We start from the raw sequence: 24,085 nt of genomic DNA, 5'->3' as shown, positions 1-24,085 counted from the left end.
GGCGTGGCGTATGTAGATGCCTGGCTGCATTTAAAAGGCCCAGGAAATCGCGGTCCGCAAGATTTTTCCTCGACAGATCCTGCCGCAGTCCGCTCCCTCCCCGCTGTGCCGGCATCGGAGCTTCGGTACTCCTGATCGCTACCACTGCTACCGAGTCGCCACGCCAGTGTCCAATACCTCATGCCTGCTGGCCTGCTCTGCCTTCTGTGAACCCGCCAACGAGGTAACGCGTCCAGGGCCGAGCGGCGGGGCCCTGCGCCCCCAAGCTCCCTAGGTGCTCGCCCCAGTGGGTGTAGCCCGGCCTCGCTGTGCCCCTCCGCCGCACTTCGGTCTCCTCTCGCTTCCTGCCACCCCATTTCTGCCTGCTCCAGCGGCCCATAGCTCCCTTCCCCCACTGCCAGAGCCTCAGAACCCCAAGCTAGTTGAGATGTCTGAGGCGGCAGGAAATCTCAATAGCCTCCGCATGGCAAATGTGGCCCTGCGAGAAGAATTAAATGCCCTTCGTGGGGAGAATGCCAGTTTGGGCCTGCAGCTAGGAAGAGCCCTGGCCGAGGTTAATTCTTTGCGGAGCAATGTCTCAAGCTACATACGCTGGCCAGTGCCCATAGTGCCTGTCCTTACTGAAGAGAACTTTGAGTTCCCGCTCAATGAAATTGACCCCACTCCCGAGGAAGAAGTGCCCTTCTTGTGCTGGCCTCCCCCACGCACGGATCCAGAGTATGTCTCAGATGATCTTTTGATTAACGTGGTACAGGATTACACCAACCCTGACGGGTCCACTGACCCTCCTCTGTCAGTCAGTTCATCCCCCTCTGAGCTGCTGTGCCCTGTGTCCAAGGAGCCGCCCCCGCAGGCCCTTCTGCCACTCCTGGAGCGGCCCGACATAGAGCCTTTTTCAGGCGACCCAGTCTATCTGGCGGAATTTCTGATGCAGTTGGAGACCTTTATAGCTGATCATGAGGATCATTTCTCTGGAGGTGCTGAAAAGGTGGCCTTTCTGATCTCCTATTTCACAGGGGAAGCTAGGGACTGGGCTATCTCAGTTACCCAGGAGGGAAGCTCCCTGCATGCCAACTTCCCGCTCTTCCTGGATGAAATCCGTAAAGAATTCTGTGGCCCCATCCCCCCGCGTGTGGCTAAAAAGGCCATCCGCAAGCTCAAGCAGGGAGACTGTACCCTGGGCAGCTATGCAGATGCTTTTCAGTTTCTAGCCCAATTCTTGCCTTGGGATGACTGTCGCCTCCAAAACCAATTCCTCAAAGGCCTGTCGGAATTCTTCCGAAAGGAGCTTTTGTGGTCCACTGAAATGGCTGACCTGGATGAGCTGATTCTCGAGTGTGTGGAAATAGAAAGGAAGGTACGTGTACCCAAGCCAATCCCACTTCCTGGGGTTCGCAATGTCTTCTTCTCTTTTACTCCCAACCCCAATGAGGATGAAAATGAAGATGAGGAGCACTACTGTGAGGATGAGGGTGAAGAGGAAAGTGGTAACAGGCTTTACCTGAAGGACATGGGGCAACACATGAGGGTTTTCCACCAGGAGATGAGGGAAGAGGAAGAGGAGGAAGAAATGAGGAAGGAGGAGGAAGAAATAAAGGATGAGGAGGAGGATGAAGATCAGGATGAGGAGGGGGATGAGGAGGAGGAGGAAGAGGAGGAAGAGGAGGAGATGAAACAGAAAGAGGAGATGAGGAGGATTATGGATGATGATGAGAATGAGGATGAAGATGTAATTGAGGTGGGGAGCGTGGATCCAGAGCAGGAGCAAGAGAGTGTGGAGATCCATCACTCAGCCCACCATCACTACCATCACCACTACCACCATGGCTTACCAGAGGAGCTGATGGAAATGGAGGAGCCTGTCCTTGTGGACACTTCTACCCAGACTAGCTCCTCAATTGGCTACCATGCTGAGAATTTCCTGGTCATGTCACCTCCCATAATACATTCCAGCCGACGGAGGAACCAGAATCGAGTCCCACTTCTGGAGGGCCTTCCAGGTACCAATTCGCCGTTTTATAGCTCTCCACCACTGATTCGCCGTGCAGGTCGCTTGGGTCAACGCCAAATTCGAAGGCGCCCTCCAGTGCTATTTCGCCTCACTCCAAGACAGGGGGGCCACCGAGCTGCTCGTGGCCGAATTCGCGTGTGAATGCAGGGGTGAGTTGGCCACCCAGAACACACCCTTCTATTGCGTCCCCTGCCCCTGCTACTGCTGCCAGATCTACCCTGACTACTGACCAGTCCTTATAGGAGTTCCAGGCTTGCAGAACCTGAAGAAGACCTGCAGAATTTCAGACCGTCTTGCAGCCCTGACCAGAGAGTGACATATGTCCAGCTAAAGTCACCTGGGAAAGGAGAAGTCAGCAGTAGCTCTCTTCTTGCCATGTGTTTGGCTCATTCCCACTACAAGCTGGAGAGCAAGTTTCTGGGCCTCAATGAACTGGTCACTCCTTTGTGTCCCCCTCTAGTTGTTCCAAACCCTTGCCTCTCGTGACTTTCTCTGCCCTGTGTTCTACACTTTTATCCTGATTGGCTGACTGAGACTTCACCCAATGCCTCACTGATCTGCCCCAATGATTGAAAGGACAGGTTACACTGAACTCCCAAAGCTGCTGTGGCCACTCCCTAGATAGAACTGATAGCAAGCAGGATGGAATCAAGAAATATATCTAGAAGCCCACACTTGTGTCATGCCATACTTTCAGCCAAAGGGTCTTGGAGAGAAATCTACAGTGAGAGTATACAAAGCTGTATGCCAAATGGACACCTTGACTGAGACTTATTTGCATCTGGCTGACTATGGCAGGCTGGATCTATTTCCAGTTTCTGCACTTACCTCCTCTCAAGACTCTTATCAAGGCTCTTGGGCTAGTTTGGCCAAACATAGGGCCTTCTATAATCACACTGACCTCCTGGACACCCCTCTGCAGACAAAGCTCAACACCACGGTCTCCACTCTCTTTCTTGATGCTGCCTAAAGGGGGTAGGCATTTGGGAGTGGGCAAGGAGGAGGAAGAGGCTGCACAAGTAATTTTGACATTCCTAAGGGTGACTCTTGCCTTATGGACAGGGTCCTCCTCCTCCTGCCAGGCCTTGGACTGCAGCCCCCAGCTGAAAGCCTGTGGCAGGAGCCTGTCTCCTAGAAGTGGTAGAAGTGGCTCTTGCTGTAGAGAGAAGCCACACTGACAGACAGAGAGAGAGAGCCCCCTCTACAACCTGCTCTGAGCTTCTTCCAATTCTAAGGATTCTTAGATCTGAGGGGAGAGAGGAAGGTTGGTGCTAGAAACTGCATCACTGCAGCCTTGTGGCCAGATACATTCATGGCTCTCATTTGAGGGTCAGTCCCCCAGTCTACTGCTGCACTTTGATTTTCACAGCGTGGCTTAAGGGGTGACTACCTAGTGGCTTAAGGGGGTGACTGTCTTGTATGCAATGCTGTAGCTTCTGGGAGCAAATGTAGATACCCTTATAAACAGATCTCCTGTTCACCAGAAAACACTGCTTCTTCAGTGAAAACTGCACATTTACTATGTCACTTCTAGTTGCAAAATGCCAGCCAAAACTACTGCTGGCCTGGCTTGCCCCTAGACACTGAACTGTCTGCATAAGTGCAACCCAAGTGTCTGACTAGAAAGAAGAAAGTATAGTAAATGGAGTCTCTGTGCCCCACTGGAGTCTGACAGATAACTTCAGCCCAACTTTAGGATTTTGGGCCTGGAGGCCAGAGGAAGGAGCTGGAGGAAGAGGAGTCACAGAGAGACCCAGTCCTCAGACTGGTTTTGGGTGAGATCTCTGATCATCTATAGGAGGTAAGACTCTTTTTTTAATCACTTGTTTCTCAGCCTGGAGATCAGTGGAATTAGGCTCCTATAACTTGTTGCTGTCTTTTCAAAAGGTCTCACAAATAGAAGGGTAATATATAATCATTATAGAAAATTTGGAAAATAGGGAACACTCTTAAGGACAAAATATCCTCCCCCATTAAGAATCCCACCCATAGATGCATACTTGCTGCGTTTCATTCTAGCATGTTCTTTCAAAGTTGAGATCATCTTGCCAGCTCTAGCTGCTCATCAGCAGAGTTTAAAATGGCTGCCACCAATGTAATTGGGCAAACTGAAGTATTAAGTAACTTCTTGTTAGACATTTAAATGGTCTGTTACTCCCTCATTCCCACTAGAGCAGGAGTGAACAACCTTATGAAAATGGTTTTGTCTGTTTTTCAGCTTATTTCCTCAGGTGAGAATTCCAGAAGGGGAACTGCTGTTCTTCAAAGCTGTGGACACTGTTTGCTGATGTCATCATGCTGGCCTTGCTGCCCATGTGCTTGTGGAGATGTGCAAAGGACAGGTGCCTTGCACTCCCCTCCAAGGACACCTCAGCACAGGCCCTGCCTGTTCCCATGGTGCTTCTCACCCTGAACCTACATAGCCTCAGCCAGGGAGAGAGCAGATGAACAATGAGCTGGTATCCAGACCTCCGGGGACAGAGAGGGCTTGGATTTTACTTTGACTTTTTTCTCCCTTTCCCAGATCTTCAATACTTGTTGTGATGTGACAGCCACAAGAGCCGTAAGAAGAACTGTGGGCTTTGGGTACTTCCTTGGGTTTGAGGGAGGGTTGAGGGTGGGCGGGTGGGAAATGCATGCAAGGGGATGGGAGCAACCCAAGGATTCCCAGAGGCTCGGGAAGAAACCACTTTGAAACAAATGTGTTATTGTTACTATTGTGTTATTGTTGTATTACTTCCGTTGTGAAGATAAGAAATTGCTCTGTATGCTAAAGCTTTCTCTCCTCAATAAAAATATAAAGGGTGTGTAATGATTGTGTCTGTCTGTGTTAGTGCTTTTGTTGTTGTTGTTGTTGTGGGGCTTGAACTTGAGGCCTGGGCACTGTCCCTGAGCTTTTGTGCTCAAGGCTAGCACTCTACCACTTGAGCCACAACTCTACTTCTGTCTGTGTTATTGAGCAAACATAGACAGAGACCAATACACAGAAGGTGGTTACTTTCTAGGCACCTAGACCGAAGCCGTGCTAGATGGGGGCCTTGAAATCTTGAATGAAGAAACTGAGGCCAAGATAGGCTCAAGGGACCAGCTTACATCCTATACATAAATGGGTAGTAGGGAAGGAAGGAAGTTGTTGGGAAGGAAGTGGAATCACTAGACACACACACACAGACACACACACACACACACACACAGACACACACACACACACACAGAGGACTTGGAGTGGGAGGGAGGAAAATCAGGAAGGGAAGGCGCTTCCATTTTTGGGCAGTAGATGGCGCCATGGGATGCCAATGAGATAGCTAGAGCTGATTTGGATGCAAATCCCCAGAGCAGTTCACACAAGATCTCCTTGTTCCAGGCAGACTGTGCGCTCAGAAGAAACTGAATCCCATTCTAGACTTTGCTTATGTTTCCAAGACATAAATTGGACTTTTTTTCCTGGAGAAGGAGGTGGGAATGAGTCCTTACTAGTTACTTGTGAGTGCCGGGCTGGGCATTTGAAGTCTATTATCCTATTTCAGCCTCATAACCATCCTAGGATAGTAGGCCCTATTTTCTCCCCTTGCCCCCATCTCGCAGATAAGTATATTGAAATTTAGAAGTCATTACCCACAGATGTCAACTAGGAGTGTACACAGCTCTGCTCATTAGCTCCAGGGACACAGCCTCATTCAATGCCCTACTGTCCCCCCCCCAGGAACAAAAAATAGTTTTATATCAAATACAATATCAAGTTGTCATTGCATGTAAACACAGTGATTCTTGGTAAAGAGCTGAGGCCAAAATACCACAAAAATGGCCATGGAGTAATTACCGCGTAAAAAAAAAAACACAAAAAAACAACAAAAAAAAAAACGTATAAAAGACCAGAGTCCCCTGACCCTTCCTCCTGCGGATGCCATCCCATGGAGAGCACCAAACCAGAGACAGCAGGTAGCTGTGGAGAGGCTGCTCAGCGGAGGCCCCCGGATTGGGCAAGGCCCGTGGCCGAGGGGTGGATCACCACAGCCCTTCCTGTCCATGTGGAAGCTCTGGTGTGTCTGCCTCCTGGAGCCAGAGCCGGAGTGGAGCTGGAGCTGGCACTGGCATCTGCTCCAGGTGGGTCCTGGTGCTGAGGTCTGAGGTCCCTTTGGATCAAGGGTTGTCTGGGTTCTCCTGGTTTTGGACCCTCCCCAAACCTGGCAAACCCAAGCAGGAGAAAACCTCAACACTGGCATGCGGGCCTACCGAGGGTGGCAGAGGTGCCCGGAGGTTCACTACGCCTGGACGCCAGGGAAGGGCGCATGCCCTACTGTCTTAACAGGCTATGTTGGTGTCCTGGTTCCTCCCTTCCCTGCCTCCTCCCTACTTCAGGATTCTAGTTAAAAAAACCCTAGTTTCACAGGCATGTCTGCTTTGGCACTCTGAGAAGAAGGGCGGGGGAAATTAGCATGCTTCTGGGTAGATGTTCTGCATTGCTAGAATCATTTAATTACGCAAGTAATGGTGTCTCCTTTTAGAGATCTTATGTTCCATAGGGGAACCTCAGACTAAAAACGAAGGAACCAGTCAAATGGTAGTTCTGTCCTTTTGGGAAGCTCTTTCCCAGTTGGACTGGTCAAGTGTGAGTGCTGGCCATAGGGCTGACTGGGCCTCATGGAGAGAGGAAGGGATAAGGGGCCATGACTGTTTCAGTAATCACTTAGGCTCCCTTGGAGGCTTCAAGGGTGGGGATCAGAAAGCTATCCAGTAGGGAGGGAAGGGATGGTAGGGGAAAAACAAAGGAGGAGGCAACAATGATTGATAAAAAATGTACTCATTACCTTGCTCATGTAACTGTAACCCCTCTGTACGGTATTTTTATGAAAAAACTTAAAAAAGCTATCCAGTAGCTCTGAAATTTCCCTTGATGTGGCAGGTAGGGGTAAGTGAGTCCAGGCTGTGCAAGGGACAATCAGATCACGTGTGGTTAAAGTAATAAAAGAGGGTGAGCATTGCCTCAGTCCTGCAGCCATAAGCACTGTGGGGACAGGGAAGAAAGTTCACAGTTCCAATGCAGTCCTGCAACTGAGTCCAGCTGGCATCTTACACAGTACCTTTCCCTCTTGGGTCACACCTTCCTAACTTGATTAGTCACCTTGAGTCCACAGGATGACAATATGTGGCAAGTAAGCAGTAAATCTCAACACTGTGGTACAATAAATAAATAGATGAGGAAACAGGCTGCTGGATGGAGACCTTGAGGGAGCCTGTTAAGGAAATTTAAGGATGGAGTAAAGCTTAGAGGACTGGAAGATTCGAACCACAATGGAAGTAGGGGCCAAAATATCTCTTTCATAGAAGACTTAGAAAACCAAATGCTTATGCACTTCTCACTCTGCCTGAGTGAGAAGGGTGAGTGAGACAAGGCTGAGCAGAAGCTCATGAGAAAGAGCATATGATGGCTGGGAGCTGGTGGCTCATGCCTATAATCCTAGCTACACACGAGATTGAGATCTGAGGATCATATTTCAAAGCCATTCCAGGCAGGAAAGTTTGTAAGACTCTGATTTCCAATTAACCACCAAAAAAAAAAAAAAAAAAAAAAAAAAAAAAAAAAAAAAGCCCACAGTGGAACTATGTCTCAAGTGGTAGAATGCTAGCCTGGAGCAACAAAAAGCTCAGGGACAGTGGCCAGGTCCTGAGTTCAAGCCCCAGAACTGGCACCAAAAAAAAAAAAAGAGAAAAGAAAGAAAAAGAAAAAGAAAAAGGAAGTGTATGATCATGGAGGCAGGCAGAGCTCGGTGTGTACCAATGGACTGGTGGGCTTTCCAAGCTATTAATGCCTTCCTGGGCTACTGTCACTATCCAGAGGTGGTAAGGTCCCAGCTGGGGTCCTGGCTGCCAGTCTCCAGGTACCAGATGGCACTTCACAGAAGCCTTTACCTTCCATGAGTAAGAAATTACCAGAACACAAGAAAGAAAGAGGAGACCAATGCGAGCAGTACAGGGGTGACAAAAATGGCGAGGGGTTCCCCAAACCCTGTTCTCAATACATAGAGGAGGGCAGAGAAAATCTGTAACACATTTCTCTGTTCTTTTTACTGAGGAAACAAGAGTCTATGAGGTCAACCTAATGGCTCAAGGTCACCTCCAAAAGTCTGACATCCAGGATCATAGCTCTTCCATCATTTAGGCCCATCAGATCAGAATTGCCTAGAATTCCATTTTTCAAAAGCACTCTAAGCAATTTAATGCCAGCCCAGCCCAGTGTAGAATAGAGGCTTGGGTACAGGTATCCCAGGTGACATTTAATGGCTAGTTTGGTTCTGAGCCTTCCCATATAACTCTTGAACAGAAATGGACCCAGAGATAGAGATCTAACATATAGTAAGTGATCAGGAAATACATTTATATATACACACACATCTATATGTCTATAGACATCATATGTCTATATGTATATCTAAGTATGTATCTGTGTGTATAGGTACTATGGTTTGATATAAGCTCACCATAATTGGACATTTTCTCTTCTTTTTTTTTTTTTGCCAGTCCTGGGGCTTGAACTTAGGGCCTTCTTTTGCTCAAGGCTAGTTAGCACTCTACCACTTGAGCCACAGAGACACTTCTGTTTATGTAGTACTAAGGAATCGAACCCAGGGCTTCATGCATGCTAGGCAAGCACTCTACCACTGAGCCACTTTCCCAGACCTAATTGGACTTTCTGATACCCTCCTGAGAAAGGTTGCCTCAGAATGGGTGCAGATGTCTGGCCCCAAGAAGCCAGGTCTACTGAAACCAAAACCTACCATTATGGCCAGATCTGGCTCTTGGGACTGGAGGAGGGCCAGCAATTACAAGACTATCTCCAAATGGAGGGAGGTGGGCACCACCTCTGGCTAGCACTTCCTGTATCCTTCCCAGATGGTGAAAACTTAGGCTACTTCTCCCCAGAGACTCCAGGGAGAAACACAAAGCCCTGAGTTCTCACTTGCCTGGGTTGCCTTGGTAACAGTAGGACCTACTTAGAAGAAAACAGTCTCTTAAAGGCTTTAAAGGGTGGATATTTCCTTTGACAGAGCTGACCCTGCACTGATCCCTACATCTCCCTCCTCTTCCTGTCTGCCACGCACCGAGGTGGAACCTGGGCCCCTCACCTCAGCCTATCTCCCCAAGGGGTTAGGGCAGATGATGCACTCAGGTCCTGGCTGCTCCTGGGAGGAAGAGGCTGATATGCAAGACAAGTTCTGGCAATGGCTCTGTGTGGCTCAGGAAAGTCATGCCTTCTCTGGGGGACCTGAGGACAATGGAACCCAAGGAGGGCAGTGTCCCCAGCAATTCCTGTCTTCCTACTTGCTGTGCAGGGATGAAGCCTGTTTGGGTGTGGGGGCATCTAGAGAGTTACTGAAGTTTCAGCCCCTTTTCGTCTGCCCCTATCCCACTTTAGTCTTTCTTCATTTTCCTTCTGGACCATTAAAGTAGCTTTCCATGTCCTTAGTCTATTCTGCCTCATATGTAGCCTCTATAATCTCAGCTCCTTTGGATCCATCCACCTTCCATTAGCCTGGGTGATAGTGTTGCAGAGGTGTGTGTGTGTGGGGGGGGGTGGTGTGGTCCTCTGACCTCACAGATTTGGTCTTCAATGGACATCAATGTCCTTCCTCAGGACAAAGCTTGTGAACCTAATTCTGGTGTCCTTTGCTACCTGAACTACCTATGCTGACTCATTTGCTCAGGCCATATTCCTTCCTTCTTCTATTAGTCCTAACTCCAGATACTCTGAATTCCTTCATCTCCTCATACATGCCTCTGGACCTTTGCACATCTCATTCCCTGAATCTTAAAAAGTCACCAACAGCTGGGCACTGGTGGCTCACGCCTATAATCCTAGCTACCCAGGAGGCTGATATCTGAGGATCACAGTTCAAAGCCAGCCCAGGCAGGAAAGTCTGTGAGACTCTTATCTCCAATAAAAACCACCAAAAACCAGAAGTGGCACTGTGGCTCAAGGGGTAGAGCGCTCACCTTGAGCTGAAGAGCTGAGGGACAGCACCCAGACCCAGAGTTCAAGTGCTATGACTGACCCCCCCCCCCCACCAAAAAAAGTCACCAGCAGCTGGGCACTGGTGGCTCATGCTTGTAATCTTAGCTACTCAGGAGGCTGAGATCTGAGGATCGTAGTTCAAAGCCAGCCCAGGCAGGAAAGTCTGTGAGACTCTAGTTAATCACGAAACCACCAAAAAGCCAGAAATGGAGCTCTGGCTCAAGTGGTAGAGCACAAGCTTTGAGCAAAAAAGCTCAGAGACAGCACTCAAGTCCTGAAATCAAGCCTTAGGGCTATCATACAAAAAATTACAAACATACCAATATGGTAACACATGCCTGTAGTCTGAGTTACTGTAGATTCAGCTACTTGGGAGAGTGAAGCAGGATGGTCACTTAAGCCCAGTAGTTCAAGAGTTGCTTGTGCAATACAGCAAGACCCTTGTTTCAGAAAGGGAAAAGGGAAAGGGAAAGGGAAAGGGAAAGGGAAAGGGAAGGAGAGGAGAGGAGAGGAGAGGAGAGGAGAGGAGAGGAAAGGAAAGGAAAGGAAAGGAAAGGAAAGGAAAGGAAAGGAAAGGAAAGGAAAGGAAAGGAAAGGAAAGGAAAGGAAAGGAAAGGAAAACTGCAAATACTTCTGGCCCCACTCCAACTCAAAAATTTAATTCAAAGATTACTTCCAGCTGAGGGCTGGTGATTTATGCCTGAAATACTAGCTACTCAGGAGGCTGAGATCTTAGGATTGTGGTTCAAAGGCAGTGTGGGCAGACAAATCTGAGAGACTTTGATCTATAATTAGTCAACAAAAAGCCAGAATGAGAGGCATGGCTCAAGTGGTACAGCATACAAGAGATGAAGGCAAGCAAGAGCTGAAGTTGAAGACCCAGTACTGACACACAAAAAAGAATAATAAGGAATAGAGATCTGAAGCTTCCCCATGAATGCAAATGTTTCTGAATCCTACAGTAAAATAGGCAAAAGTTTTGTAGCTGTATATGAGATCTGGGTGTGGTAACCAATGCTTGTAATTCCAGTATTTGGGAGGCTACACAGCAAGATCCTATCTCAAAAAAGCAAAAAACAAGGGGTTGGGGATGTAGCTTACTGGTAGAGTTACTTGTCTAACATGAATGAAGCCCCAATCAAATCTTCCTTAGTACCACATAAAGAAAAAGCCGGAAGTGGTGCTGTGGCTAAAGTGGCAGAGTGCTAGCCTTGAGCAAAAGAAGTTCAGGGACAGTGCTCAGGCCCTGAGTTCAAGCCCCAGGACTGGCAAAATGAGCAAAAAAACAAAACAAAACAAAGCCTGTAATCTCAGCTACTCAACAAGGAGAGAATGGGAAGATGGTTCAAGACCAGTGCAGGCAAAAAGTTAATTAAACCTCATCTCAACCAACAAGTTATGTATGGTAGTTTATTTTTGTATTCCCAGCTTCAAAGGAGACATAGGTATGGGAGGACTATGATTCTATGCTTGTCCTAAGAAAAAATGGGAGACTCTACCTGAAAAACAACTAAAGCAAAAATGTACTGGAGGCATGATTCAAATGATAGATCACATGCTTAGTAAGTGTGAAGTCTGAGTTCAAATCCTACCATCAGGAAAAAAAAAAGAAAAGAAAAGGAAAATAGAAAAGTAAAAGGCCCAAGGAACTGGAGAGCTCCAAGATCCAGGGCAAAGTCTTCATTTTTTTATTGTGAAAATACCATACAGAGGAGTTACAATTACATGGGCAAGATAATGAGTACATTTCTTATCAAGCATTGTTGCCTCCTCCTTTGTTTCCCCTTCCTATCCCTTCCCATCTCCCCAAACAAGACCATAGTAAAGCTACCAGCACAACTATGTTTATTGCAGCATTATTTACCATAGCTAAGATATGGAACCAACCCAGATGCCCCTCAGTACATGAATGGATACACAATGGAATTCTATGCCTCCATCAGAAAGATGACATTGCCTCATTTGTTAGGAAAAGTCTTCATTTTTGTGGGACATGTACTCCTCTGGCAGTGTAGTGAAACCTCTGGACCCCTTCTCAAAATAATGTTTTCACATGCATAAACAAAAATACATCAAATTACAAAGGAAATCAATCATATTGAAACTATCATAAAACCTTATCATTTTGTAGCCAGTTATGTCATTACTAATGTATTAATCACAAGTGTATAGATGAGAAGGTGAGGTGATGGGTTTAGTGACTTTTGAAGTTGCAACAATGTTGATGTGATTTCTGGTGATGATCAAGTCACAGATAAAACTTTTTTTGGTGCTAGTCTTAGGGCTTGAACTCAAGCGCTCTACCACTTGAGCCACAGCTCCACTTTCAGCTTTTTGGTAGTTAATTGGAGGTAAGAATCTCATAGACTTTCCTTCCTGCACTGGCTTCGAATGGTGAACTGAGATCTTCAGAGTTAGAGTTACAGGTATGAGCCAATAGCACCCAGCTTGATACTGTTAATACTTTCATAGTTTCCTGCTTACATTCCTAACTTGAGGAAATGCTCAATTTCTGTTGATGGTTCTTGGAGAAACAATCAAATCACTTTCGAATCCACATTTCTAATGGTTCCCATACATAGCTGGAAGTCTATGGAGAGCAGTTTAAGAAGCTCTGACCCAGAGTGTTAGACAAAGGACAATGGATGTCTTGTGGGCTGTGGGGACAAGCTGGGGGCTGGCAAAAGGACAACTGTGGTGGTTTCTCTTTCAAGACCTGTTTACAGCAATCATGAGGTCTGGCAGTCCCCTCTTCCTCTTGGTCTGAAGTCAAGGGTGGGAGTGATGGTAGTGAAGGGTGGGGCATTACACTTGGTTAAAGTTTCAGGCCCACCACACACTCATCCCAAAGGCAGACTTTTGCCATTTCCATGCCAGGGAATGTTGCTAGGGTTTGCTCCATTTTTAAATTGAGACCTGTTTTGTAGGGGCAATTGATTTCTCATCAGTCTAGAAATAATCTTGAAGTGGATTTGCTATTGGCCCTGACATTTTCTGAAATAAGTGTTTTACTCTAGCACCCAAGCCAAACTTGGGGTTTTCAGAGAGAGTGGGTGGGGAAGATTATCAACGGGGTCAGGTACCCCAGAATACTTGTCATAATCAGCATTTGTGCCAAATCCCAAATGCCTTTTCCTTATTTCCTGACTTTCCCACCTATCAGCTGAGTCCCTTGCTGACCAGGGCAGTATCCTTTGGGCTGTGATCAAGTAGACATATGGTCAGAACAGCAGGAGGACTTGGCTGGTCTTACTTGTCTTTGACCCCATTCAGAACTCAACTTTGCCAATTCTCAGAAAGACCACACCCCCAGATCTTCCCATGATACTTTGCTGGGGGGGGCACGTGGCCTGGACCTGCTTCTTTCTGCTCTTCTGCAAGCCCTCATACATACTTAGAAATGAGCACTACTTGGCTGAGGGACAAGCTGCAGCTCGATTCCCACAGTGAGAGGTTAGGATTGTGACAGCCTTGTGCACTGGAGCCATTGGCTAGTAAAGAGGCTAGTTCTCAATGGAATATGCCTCAGTTAGCACAGAGCAGTATACATTGGGGTTCAGGCTGACAGCTCCACATGCAGAAATGTGAAGGAGACTTAACTTTCTTTTCTTTCTTTTTTTCCCCAGTTGTGGGGCTTGAACTCTGGGCTTGGGCGCTGTCCCTCAGTTCTTCAGCTCAAGGTGAGCGCTTTACCACTTGAGTCACGGAGCCACTTACGGTTTTCTAGTGGCTTATTGGAGAAAAGAGTCTCACGGTCTTTCCTGCCCGGGCTGGCTTTGAACTGTGATCCTCAGATCTCAGCCTCCTGAGTAGCTAGGATTACAGGTGCGAGCCACCAGTGCCCGGCTTAACTTACTTTCTTGACTATAAAAGACACATATGCATATTCTTATTTTCTGAAACATAGGCAGAAGTAGGCTGAATGGGATTTTGAAAAAACCCTGAATTACCAAGATTAGTTAAGAATAAATGAAGGAAGCCACCCCCCTCCAGTCAGTACAATCAGAAGTGAAAGAGAGGACATTATAATTGATCATATAGAAATAAAAAAATATTAAGCCAGGTGCTAGAGGCTCTTATCTGCAATTGTAGTAACTCAAGAGATTAAGACACAGTAGGTCACAGTTTGAAGCCAGCTTGGATAGAAAGTCTATAAAATTACATTCTAATTAACAAGCAGAACCTGGGGTAGAGATGTTGCTCAAGTTGGGTAGAGGTGTTGCTCACTGAGCAAACAAGCCCAGCAAGTGTGAAGTTCTGAGTTCAAGCCCAAGTGCTGACCAAAAAAAAAAAAATAGAAAGCAATATACTACAAACAATTGTATGACAATAAGTTAGACAACTTAGATGAAATGGCTAAATGTCCAGGAAGACACAAATTATCAGAATAACTAAAAATAAATGGAAAATCCAAATAAACCCACAAAAACAGAGATTGAATTATTAATCAAAACTATGCACTAGGGACTGGGAAGGTGGCTCAGTGGTAGAGCGCTTGCCTTGCATGCCTGAGGCCCTGGGTTCGATTCCTCAGCACCACATAAGCAAAAAGAAAAAAGCCGGAAGTGGCACTGTGGCTCAAGTGGTAGAGCGCTAGCCTTGAGCTGAAGAGCTGAGGGACAGCACCCAGACCTAGAGTTCAGGCCCCACGACCAGACCCCCCCCCCAAAAAAAAACAAACAAACAAAACCCTACACACTAAAAGGCCAGACATAGATGGCTTCATTGGTAGAATTTACCAAACATTTAAAGAATTCCTATTCTTTACAAACCTTTTCAAAATATAGAGGAGGAGGTAATACTTCTCAAGTTATTATACTAGTCCTGTCTTACTGTGATACCAATAATGACAAAGACATCACAAGAAGAGCTCAGAGCAATAGCTATTATGAATCGATGCAAAATCCTCAACCAAATACTAGCAAAGAAAAGTTAGCAATATATAAAAAAGCTTATATATCATGACCAAGTTGGATTTATCCCAGGATGCAAGGTTGTTTTAACACTAAAAATCAGTGTAATGCATTATATCAATAGAATAAAAACAAAAATATGATCATCTTGGTAGAGATAGAAAAAGTATTTGTAAAAATATCAAGATCCGTTCATGGCAAACTACATCCAACAAACTAGAAAAGACAGGAATTTCCTCAATCTGACACGTACTATTCATGAGAAAGCCACAATAACACTACATTTAACATCACTTTTAATGATAAAGTACAGATGTTTTCCTCCTAATATTAGGAACAAGAGTGCTCACACTTACCATTTCCATTCAACATTGTACTAGAAGTTGTAGAAAGAATAATTAGACAAGAAAAGAAATAAAAGCATACACATCAGAAGGGAAGAAGTAAATTATTCTTGCAGAGATGTCACGATCTCATACAGAGAAATTTATAAACATTCTATTAAAAATCTATTAGAACTAATGTTTAGTAGGGCTGCAAACAATGAACTTAATATAAAACTGTATTGCTATATACTTGCAATAAACAATTCCATTCCCAGTATCTCAAGAGAATAAATATATAGGGATATGTTAAAAAAAAAAACAACAACTGTGAATACTGGGCTGGTAGAGTGTTTGCCTAGCATGCACAAATCCCTGGGTTTGATTCCTCATTACCATATAAACAGAAAAGGCCGGAAGTGGTGCTGTGGCTCAAGTGGTAGAGTGCTAGCCTTGAGCAAAAGAAGGTCTGGGACAGTGCCCAGGCCCTGTGTTCAAGCCCCAGGACTGGCCAAAAACAAAAACAAAAACAAAAAACAAAAACTTGTGTACAGTGAAAGCTATGCAACATGAAAAAGTTAAAGACTGAACCAAATGGAAAGATATACCACGTTCATGGATCAAAACACTTAATATTGTCAAGATGCCAATACTGAAATTGAGTTATACATTCAACACAATTCCTATCACCATGCTAATTTCTTGATAAAAATGGACCAAATGAAATTCTACAGTTCTACAATTCTGAAATTCTACAATTTCAGAAAAGAACAGATAGATGACTCATACTTTCCTATCTCAAAATTTATACATAGATAGAATAAATAAAATAATGTTGCTCCCAGAACTTGAGGGGAAAAGGGTGAAAAAGTGAAGCAGTGGACCTAACTGGACATTAATGGAAGTGAACTACACAACTTGTGGGTGGAGATGGGAAGGAAAGACTGAGAGAATGAGGGAACAGAAGACACTATAGGAAAGGAAATGTACTCATACCTGACTCATGTAATTGTAATCCCTCTGTAGATCACCTCTATAATAACAATAAAGTAAATTAATTTAAAATAACAAAAATGTTGCTAACCCAAGGAAAGATGTATAGATCTATGTAACAGAATTGAGAGTCCAGAATAAGCCATTATATCTATGATCTGTTGATTTTTGAAAAGGATGTCAATCTCTTTCAATGGGAATAGTCTTTTTTTTCCATTAGCTTACATTAGTTATACAGGGGAGTGATTTAAAATGAAAACTTTCTATTACAAATAATGCCATAAAGAAAGTGAAAATAGAATATGAAAAATGTAAGAAGATATTTGAAAATATGCAGAACATAAGAAATTAATCTGAAAAAATCATATGCCTGAAAAAAGACCATGTCTAGAATATCTAAACATCTTTTACAAATCAATAATAGTAAGACAAATAACCCAAATAAAAATTGGCAAAAGACCTTAAAAGACATTTCTCCAAAGAAGATTCACATTTGGTCAACAATCCCATGAAAAGATGTTCAACCTAATTAGTTATCAAGGAAATAAAACCATAATGGATACCACTTCACACACACTAGGGTAACTATATTCAGAACAATCAGACATGTAGACAAACTGAGATCCTTCACATGAGATGGTTAAGAATGGTGCAGCCACTTTAGATGAATCTGGAAGTCCCTCCAAATCTTAAACACAATTAGCTTTTGGCTCAACACTTCCATTCTTAGGTTTATACTCAAGGTACCTGAACATACAGTTCACACACACACACACACACACACACACACACACACACACACACACACACACACACACACACACACACACTCACATAAAGCTGGGTGCCTGTAATCCTAGCTACTGAGGAGTCTGAGATATGAGGATTGAGATTCAAAGCCAGCCAGAGCTGATAAATCCAGGAGACTTATTTCCAATTAACCAGCAAAAAGCCAGAGGTAGAGGTACAGCTCAAGGGGTAGAGTACCAGCCTTGAGTGGAAAAGGCAAGTGAGAATTCCAGGTCCTGAGTTCAAGCCTCAGTCTTGGTATACACAAAGTAAGTTCTACTATAACAGCACATCTATATTAATAGGTATAAGACCATTAAAAAGTGAAAATGAAGTTCTAGTATATCACAATATATCCATATTAACAGGTATAAGACCATTAAAGAGTGAAAAGAAATATAGGGTAGAGACAAGGACCACATTCAGACCTACCACTTGAGCCACGATTTTACTTCTGTTTTTTTTTCTGATTAATTGGAGATAAGAGTCTCATGGATTTGCCCTGCACAGGGCTGGCTCTGGTTTCAAATCATGATCCTCAGATTACAGCCTCCTTGAATAGCTAGGACTACAGGCATGAGATACTAGTGCCCAGTGTTTTTTAAACTTCTCAAATCACAGGAACTTTATTATCTAGTTAGACTCATGAATCACTATTATGCTGAGGGAGAAGACATAAGTCCCATGTACCATTATTTCCAATAATAACAGTTGTTAACGTTTATATATACAGACCTTCCAATATTTCAGACATGGCCCTAGCCACAAATTTAATCTCTACAACACCCTATGAAGCAGTGCTATTATTTCCATCCTATCACAGATAAGAAAAGGAGACATTGAACAGTGAGAGTGCTTTTCCAAGGTCATCTTGCTATAACTCAGAACACTGGAACCAAAGTTTGTGCTTAGAACTCCTTCAGATGATATCAAACTTTAGCATTCATGACAGTTTCTGGGGAATACATGAGCTGATTGTATGGTTCAAGTGGTAGAGCACTTGTCTAGCAAGTGCCAGAAAAGCACAGACTATGCAGCACAACTTTCAGATACTCCAAGTGAGGAAGACTGCTGTGTTACTGGAATGTGTGTGTCTAATAGGTTACCAAGGAACCCAACACCAAGGTTGCTTCTGAAAGGGTCAATTTTTGAGAATTATTAAGCTATTTTGCTGTCCATCCTCTAACAGTAGCACACAGGTCAAACCAGTACTTGCAGTATTCAGGAAGGCAGCACAACTTCTCATCTGCCTCACCCTTGCAGAATGTCCCTTGCACAGCTCCACATCAAGGGCGTTGTCTTATTCACACCAGCCTCAGACTCAATTAGCTAAATGCAATCTCATCCATTAAAAGCATTGATAAATCAGTCCCTGGCTGTCAGGTTGCCCCAGCTGCTGCTGAATTAATGCCCATGCTGTCACTTGCCTGGTGCCTACAGCCAATTGATCTCACAGGTTAATAAGATTAACTCAAGATTAACTCAGCCAGACTGCCTGCAGCCTCCTGTGTCCCCCAAAACTTAAGGAGGTTCAGGCTCATCCTTGGAAGAAGAAAGCTGTTTCTCTCTAAAGAGAGTATCATTCTAGGAGAGTAAAGGCTCCTCATTTGACTAGGAAACAAACTGCTTACAAGTTTGGGTGGTGTCTTCCTAGGGAAAGAGGGCAGCAACCTTGGAGTTGGACACATCTAGCTTTGACATGCTACTTCAACATGACCTAACCTGTCGTCTCTGAATTGAAGTTTCCTCATTGATAAAACAGGTCCATAGTCTGTATCTGGCTGGTCTGGATTCCTAGAAGGGAAAGGATCATAGGGCCCACAATAATATTGGGAATACGGTATCCATGATCCATCAGTGTTCTTGACAATGAGTTTTCTCTTTAAAAAAATCTCTTGAAGCCAGGTGCTGGTGGCTCACACCTATAATCCTAGCTACTCAGGAAGCTGAGATCTGATGATCACGGTTCAAAGGCAGCCCGGGCAGGAAAGTCAGTGAGACTCTTATCTCCAATAAACCACTAGAAAACCAGAAGTGGTGCTGTGGCTCAAGTGGTAGAGCACAGCTGAAGAGCTGGAGGACAGCGCCCAGGCCCAGAGTTCAAGCCCCACGACCGACAAAAATAAAAATAACAATAAAAATAAATCTCTTGAATGGTGGGGCTCTGGTGGTAGAGTTGAGCCAGTCTTGAGCAAAAAAGTCAAGAGAGACTGTAAGGCCCTGAGTTCAAGCTTCAACATTATCATAAAAAAAGATTCAAAATTCAAAATCCCTTAGGCTAAGGAGATCACACACACACACACACGAATCTCCATAATATTTGCCTAAGACCTTATGGCCTTGCTCATCATGGCGGTCATCTCTGCTAGGCAGTCCTCAGAGAGTGGATGTTTTCATGTTCCACCCAGGTTCCACCTCAAGGACAAATGACTTACTTTTCTAACTGGTAGTGAAGGCATTTTGTTATTAATCCTCTTGGGGAATCACCTTGTCAAATGTCTCTCCTGCTTCTCCAGCAGCAACTTCACCCCAACTCAGAGCAATTCTAGGGGATTGGCTCAGCTGCATAGTTTCCCCTCGGGCTAACAGAGGGCTATTGCTGGGATAATGTAGTAATTTATGTAGTCCTGATTCCTCAGCCATTGCTCCCAGTTGAGGATCCCAAGAGCCTCCCAAACAAACTTCCTGCACACTGAAGTTAGCCTCAGATTGCTTTCTGGGGTGTCCAACGTCCCTTGGCAATTTGCAGGGTGAAAGGTGAGTCAACACACATTCTGCCATTGGCCCAACACAGCTCAGAGATACAGCTCACTGCCACTCTACTCTCTTTACCCACTAATGGTTTGTAAGCAATTTCTCTTAAAAATCAACTTAAGTGGTTCATGCTTGTACTCCTACCCACTCTGGAGGCTGAGAGCTGAGGACAGTGACTGAAAGCCAGCCTGTGGAGATAAGTCCATGAGATTCATATCTCAACCACTAAAAAGCTGGATGTGGAGCTGTGGCCCAAGTGGTAGAGTGCTAGTCCTGAGCAAGCAGCAAAAAAGACAGTGCCTGGACCCTGAGTTCAAGTTCCAGAATTGATATATACACAAAATAATGTCAACTTACCATTTTTCTATCATACCTTTCTTTTTTATTCTTATGTCAAAACCAAAAGATATTTATCAGAGTTAAAAATCAGGACACACTACCTGGAAAAGGATTATTGTGCACAGTCCTACTATCATAGACAAGTGCTGCTGAGACCTTGAGTACATCCTTCTGGAATGTTTCCTAGGCTTCACAAAGATGAGAATACTACTGTAAATATTGTCTTGTTTGCTTAGACTTTCTCTCATGCCTGTAATCCCAGCTAGTTGGGAAGCAGAGATAGGAGGAGCTAACTTTAAGGCCAACCTGGGTAAAGAGTTAATAAGACCCTATTTTGAAAACAAACCAATTGTGGTGTCATATACCTATAATCCCAGGTGCTTGAGAGGCAGAAGTAGAAAGGTATATTCCAAGACTTGCCCTGAACAAAGTCAAGAGTATATATAAAATAAATAGAGCAAAAAGGGCTAGGGACATGGCTAAAACTAGTAGAGTCTCAAGTTCAAACCCTATTACCCCCCCCCCCCCCCCCCGCAAAAAGAGACTGGTCTTGGTTGCTCATGTCTGTGATCTCAGCTTCTCAGGATGCAGAGATGGAGAGGAACTAAGTTCAAGAATATCCCAGACATGGGAAGTGGTGCTGTGGCTCAAAATGATAGAGCACTAGCCTTGAGCTGAAGAGCTCAGGGACAGTGTCCAAGCCTAGAGTTCAAGCCCCACAACTGAGAAAAAACAAAACCAAAACAACAACAAAAAAAGAGTAGCCCAGACAAAAAATAAGAAAAACCTCATAGCAACAATAATGAGGATGGATATGGTGACCCTGGCCTTTCATTCTAGCCACTCAGGAGGCATAAGTAGAACAACTGTGGTCCAGAACTGCTTGTGGGAAAAATGAGACCTTTTCTTAGAAATAGACAAAGTAAAATGGGTTGATGGCATGGCTCAAGTACTAAGTGCAACTTCCTAGCAAGCATGAGACTTAGTGTTCAAATCCTAGTATGGCAAAAAGAAATGAAAAGACAAAGACAGAAAGACAGAAAGACAGACAGACAGACAGACAGAAAGGAAGGAAGGAAGAAAGAAAGAAAGAAAGAAAGAAAGAAAGAAAGAAAGAAAGAAAGAAAGAAAGAAAGAAAGAAAGAAAGAAAGAAAGAAAGAAAAGAAAGAAAGGAAGAAAGAAAGAAAGAAAGAAAGAAAGAAAAGAAAGAAAGAAAGGAAGGAAGGAAGGAAGGAAGGAAGGAAGGAAAGAGAGAGAGAAAAAAGAAAGAAAGAAAAAAAGAAAGGAGGGAGGAAGGAAGAATAAAAGAAAGAAAACAGAAAGGGTGAATGTGATTAAAGTACATTATATGCATTTATGAGAATTATCACAATGAAATTCCTATACTACTCAATTAATACGTACTAATAAACATGACTTTTCAAAAAGAAAATAAAGCTGGGGTGTGTGGCTCAACTAGTGCAGTACTTGTGTAGGACACACAAGGCCTTAAGTTTAAACCCTAGTATTGCCAAAAAAAGTATAAGATTTTATTCTTTACCACAAGGAGTGATCTGGAAGCTTTCTCACCAAAAATAGCGGGGAGTATTATTGGGAAATGCCCAGATGAAGCTGTAGCCATTAAAGAAATGTGAAAAGGGTACATATACAAATGGAGAAATTATTTGTTAGTCATGTATCTGGTAAAATATCTGTCTAAAGTATCACAAAGAACTTTCACATTGGATACCAGTTGCTTACACTTGTAATTCTAGCTACTCAAGAGGCTGAGATATGAGAATCCCAGTTTGAAGCCAGCAGTAAAGTCCACAAGACTTATCTTCAGTTAACCACCAAAATCTGGATGTGGCTTGGGCCTACTTATAGGAAAGTTTTCTCTGCCCCCTGCCTCCTGCCCCGTGTGCCGGTATTGGGGACTTGAACTCAAGGCTTACACTGTTTAATGTGTGCCCTGTACTGGAATTTAAGGTCTTAAATATTAGAGAGCACGTCCATTTTGATCACTGGTATATCCACAGTTAGTGGAATGTCATAGGTGCTCAATAAATGCATGGTGAATGAGAAATGAAGGTACTAGATACAAGATACAAGATACCACCAGGGTTCTATTTCTGCTGCAATTCTTCTTCATCTTTGCTTTTCCCCCTCTTTCTTTCTTTCTTTTTTTTTCTTTCCTTTCCTTTCCTTTTTTTGTTTTGTCAGTCTCAGGGCTTGAACTCAGGGCTTGGGTGCTATCCTTAAGCTCTTTCTGCTCAAGGCTAGTGCTCTACAACTTTGAGCCACAGATCCATTTCCAGTTTTCTGGTGGTTAATTGGAGTCTCATCGACTTTCCTACCCAGGCTGGCTTTGAATCGCCAAGCTCAGATCTCAGCCTCCTAAGTAGCTAGGATTATAGGCGTAAACTACCAGTACTCAGCTTCCTCCCTCCCTCCTTCCCTCCCTCCCTTCTTTCCTTCCTTCCTTCCTTCCTCCCTTTCATCTCACCATTTAGTCTGGAAGGCATGATCATCCTCCTGCTTCCATTTTCTGGCTGCTAGGATGGCAGACATGCACCACCACACCCAGTTCCTGTCAATCTTCAATTTAGTTTTGATAGAGTTTACCACAAGGTATCAGCTGCTACCCAATCACAGACTAGCATACTGGCTGCAGTCTCAGATATAGGAGACTGTGGTTGACAGCTAGCTTTTGTCCTTCCCACTGGTTGGGAACCTCCTGAGGTGAGGGGGCATAGGCATCATCTCTACTGAAAGGATGCCTGCCTAGCAAGTTCAAGGCCCTCAGTTCAAATCTTAATACCATAAAAAACCCAGAGAGTAGTTATTACTGTTTTAATTTCAGCTTCTGCCTATCTTTCCCTGATTCCAGAAACCTGAGGTTCCTCTTGCAGCAGAGCACAGCATCCACCTGCTCACATGCATATGGGGTTGTGCTGGCCCCCTTGGATGGGCATCCTCCTCAGTTACCTTTGGTTTGCATGCTCCTTAACGGTCTCAGCATGTATCTCCACAGGAATGGCGTGGAGAGTGGCTCCCTACCACTTTGGACAAGGCCACCTGGGTGGGGCAGTGGGATCCTCAATTGGCCTTCAGCCTCATTCCCTGGGCAGAGCCAGGGGCTGGAGAAATATATCTACAAATTGTTTGTCAGTATCTGGAAAATTCTCAGTCCCCAAACATTGCACATAACCTCCACGGCCAAGTTACTTTCCTAATTCTGGTTGCCATGACAATGTGACTTAATGATGGAGCAATTTTTTTTCTTAAAATAATTCCACCCGTTTCCATATCAACAGGGATTTATTTTGGTTCCGCACACAGAGAGGGCTTGATAGCCAGCACCTGACAGCCCTTTCTGCACTTAGAGAGGAACTGAGATTTCCAGGGGACCATTTGAGAAGTGGCACAGGGACCTTGGTATACCGATGTGGCCATGGCTTTTGAAGAAGATAACATACTGTGGGCATCTCACAAATTCCTCTTTGGAGTTGTTGAGGTGAGAGGATGAAAAACAGGGAAGAAAAAGGCTGTTCGGGTGTATCCCGAAGTCTAGGACTTATATAAAAAAATGTCCTGAGCTGGGAGTGGTGGCTTGTGATCCCAGCACTTAGGATTGAAAGTTGGAAGACAGTTTGGGCAACATAGCAAGACTCTGTCTCAAAAAAAAACAACAAACAATAAAACCATAACAAAACAACCTGCCCTATTGCTGGGTCTCTCTCACGAGACCACAGGACAGGAGGGGTGACAAGAGGAGGCAGGGCTGCACAGTGCCCATAGCAAGTGACCATCTGTGTTTAAACTGGCTTTATGTGACAATTCCTTCACCAACTAACTCAATTCACCAGACATTACTAAGAAGCTACTAGAGATCAGCCCTATGCAGGAGAATGGGGATGGGAAAACCAAGATGTATCCCTTCCCTTGGGAGCCACAGTATGGTGATAAAGA

The 24,085-nt window shown here is 44.5% G+C and overlaps 2 protein-coding genes across 5 annotated transcripts in view; one reads left to right on the top strand and one right to left on the bottom strand.

Annotated features, from left to right (window-relative positions):
• Nhsl2 (NHS like 2) overlaps nt 1-24,085 on the bottom strand; it is a 92,948-nt gene that overhangs the window by 14,841 nt on the left and 54,022 nt on the right. The gene's annotated exons all lie outside the window — the stretch shown is intronic.
• Nucleotides 37-4,615, top strand: Rtl5 (retrotransposon Gag like 5). Its single transcript, XM_070040331.1, has 2 exons — nt 37-3,812; nt 4,230-4,615. The coding sequence occupies exon 1, from the start codon at nt 428-430 to the stop codon at nt 2,150-2,152; it is 1,725 nt and encodes a 574-aa protein (XP_069896432.1). The 5' UTR covers nt 37-427; the 3' UTR covers nt 2,153-3,812; nt 4,230-4,615.

Source organism: Dipodomys merriami, unplaced genomic scaffold (assembly GCF_024711535.1).
Source record: "Dipodomys merriami isolate MVZ:Mamm:240054 unplaced genomic scaffold, mDipMer1.0.p SCAF_3, whole genome shotgun sequence".
Lineage (NCBI taxonomy): Eukaryota > Metazoa > Chordata > Mammalia > Rodentia > Heteromyidae > Dipodomys > Dipodomys merriami.
Note: the sequence above shows the minus strand (reverse complement) of the source record. Positions and strands in the feature narration are given on the sequence as shown.

Coding starts and splice junctions, on each gene's coding strand:
- Rtl5 (XM_070040331.1), top strand. CDS start 428: ATGTCTGAGGCGGCAGGAAATCTCAATAGCCTCCGCATGGCAAATGTG.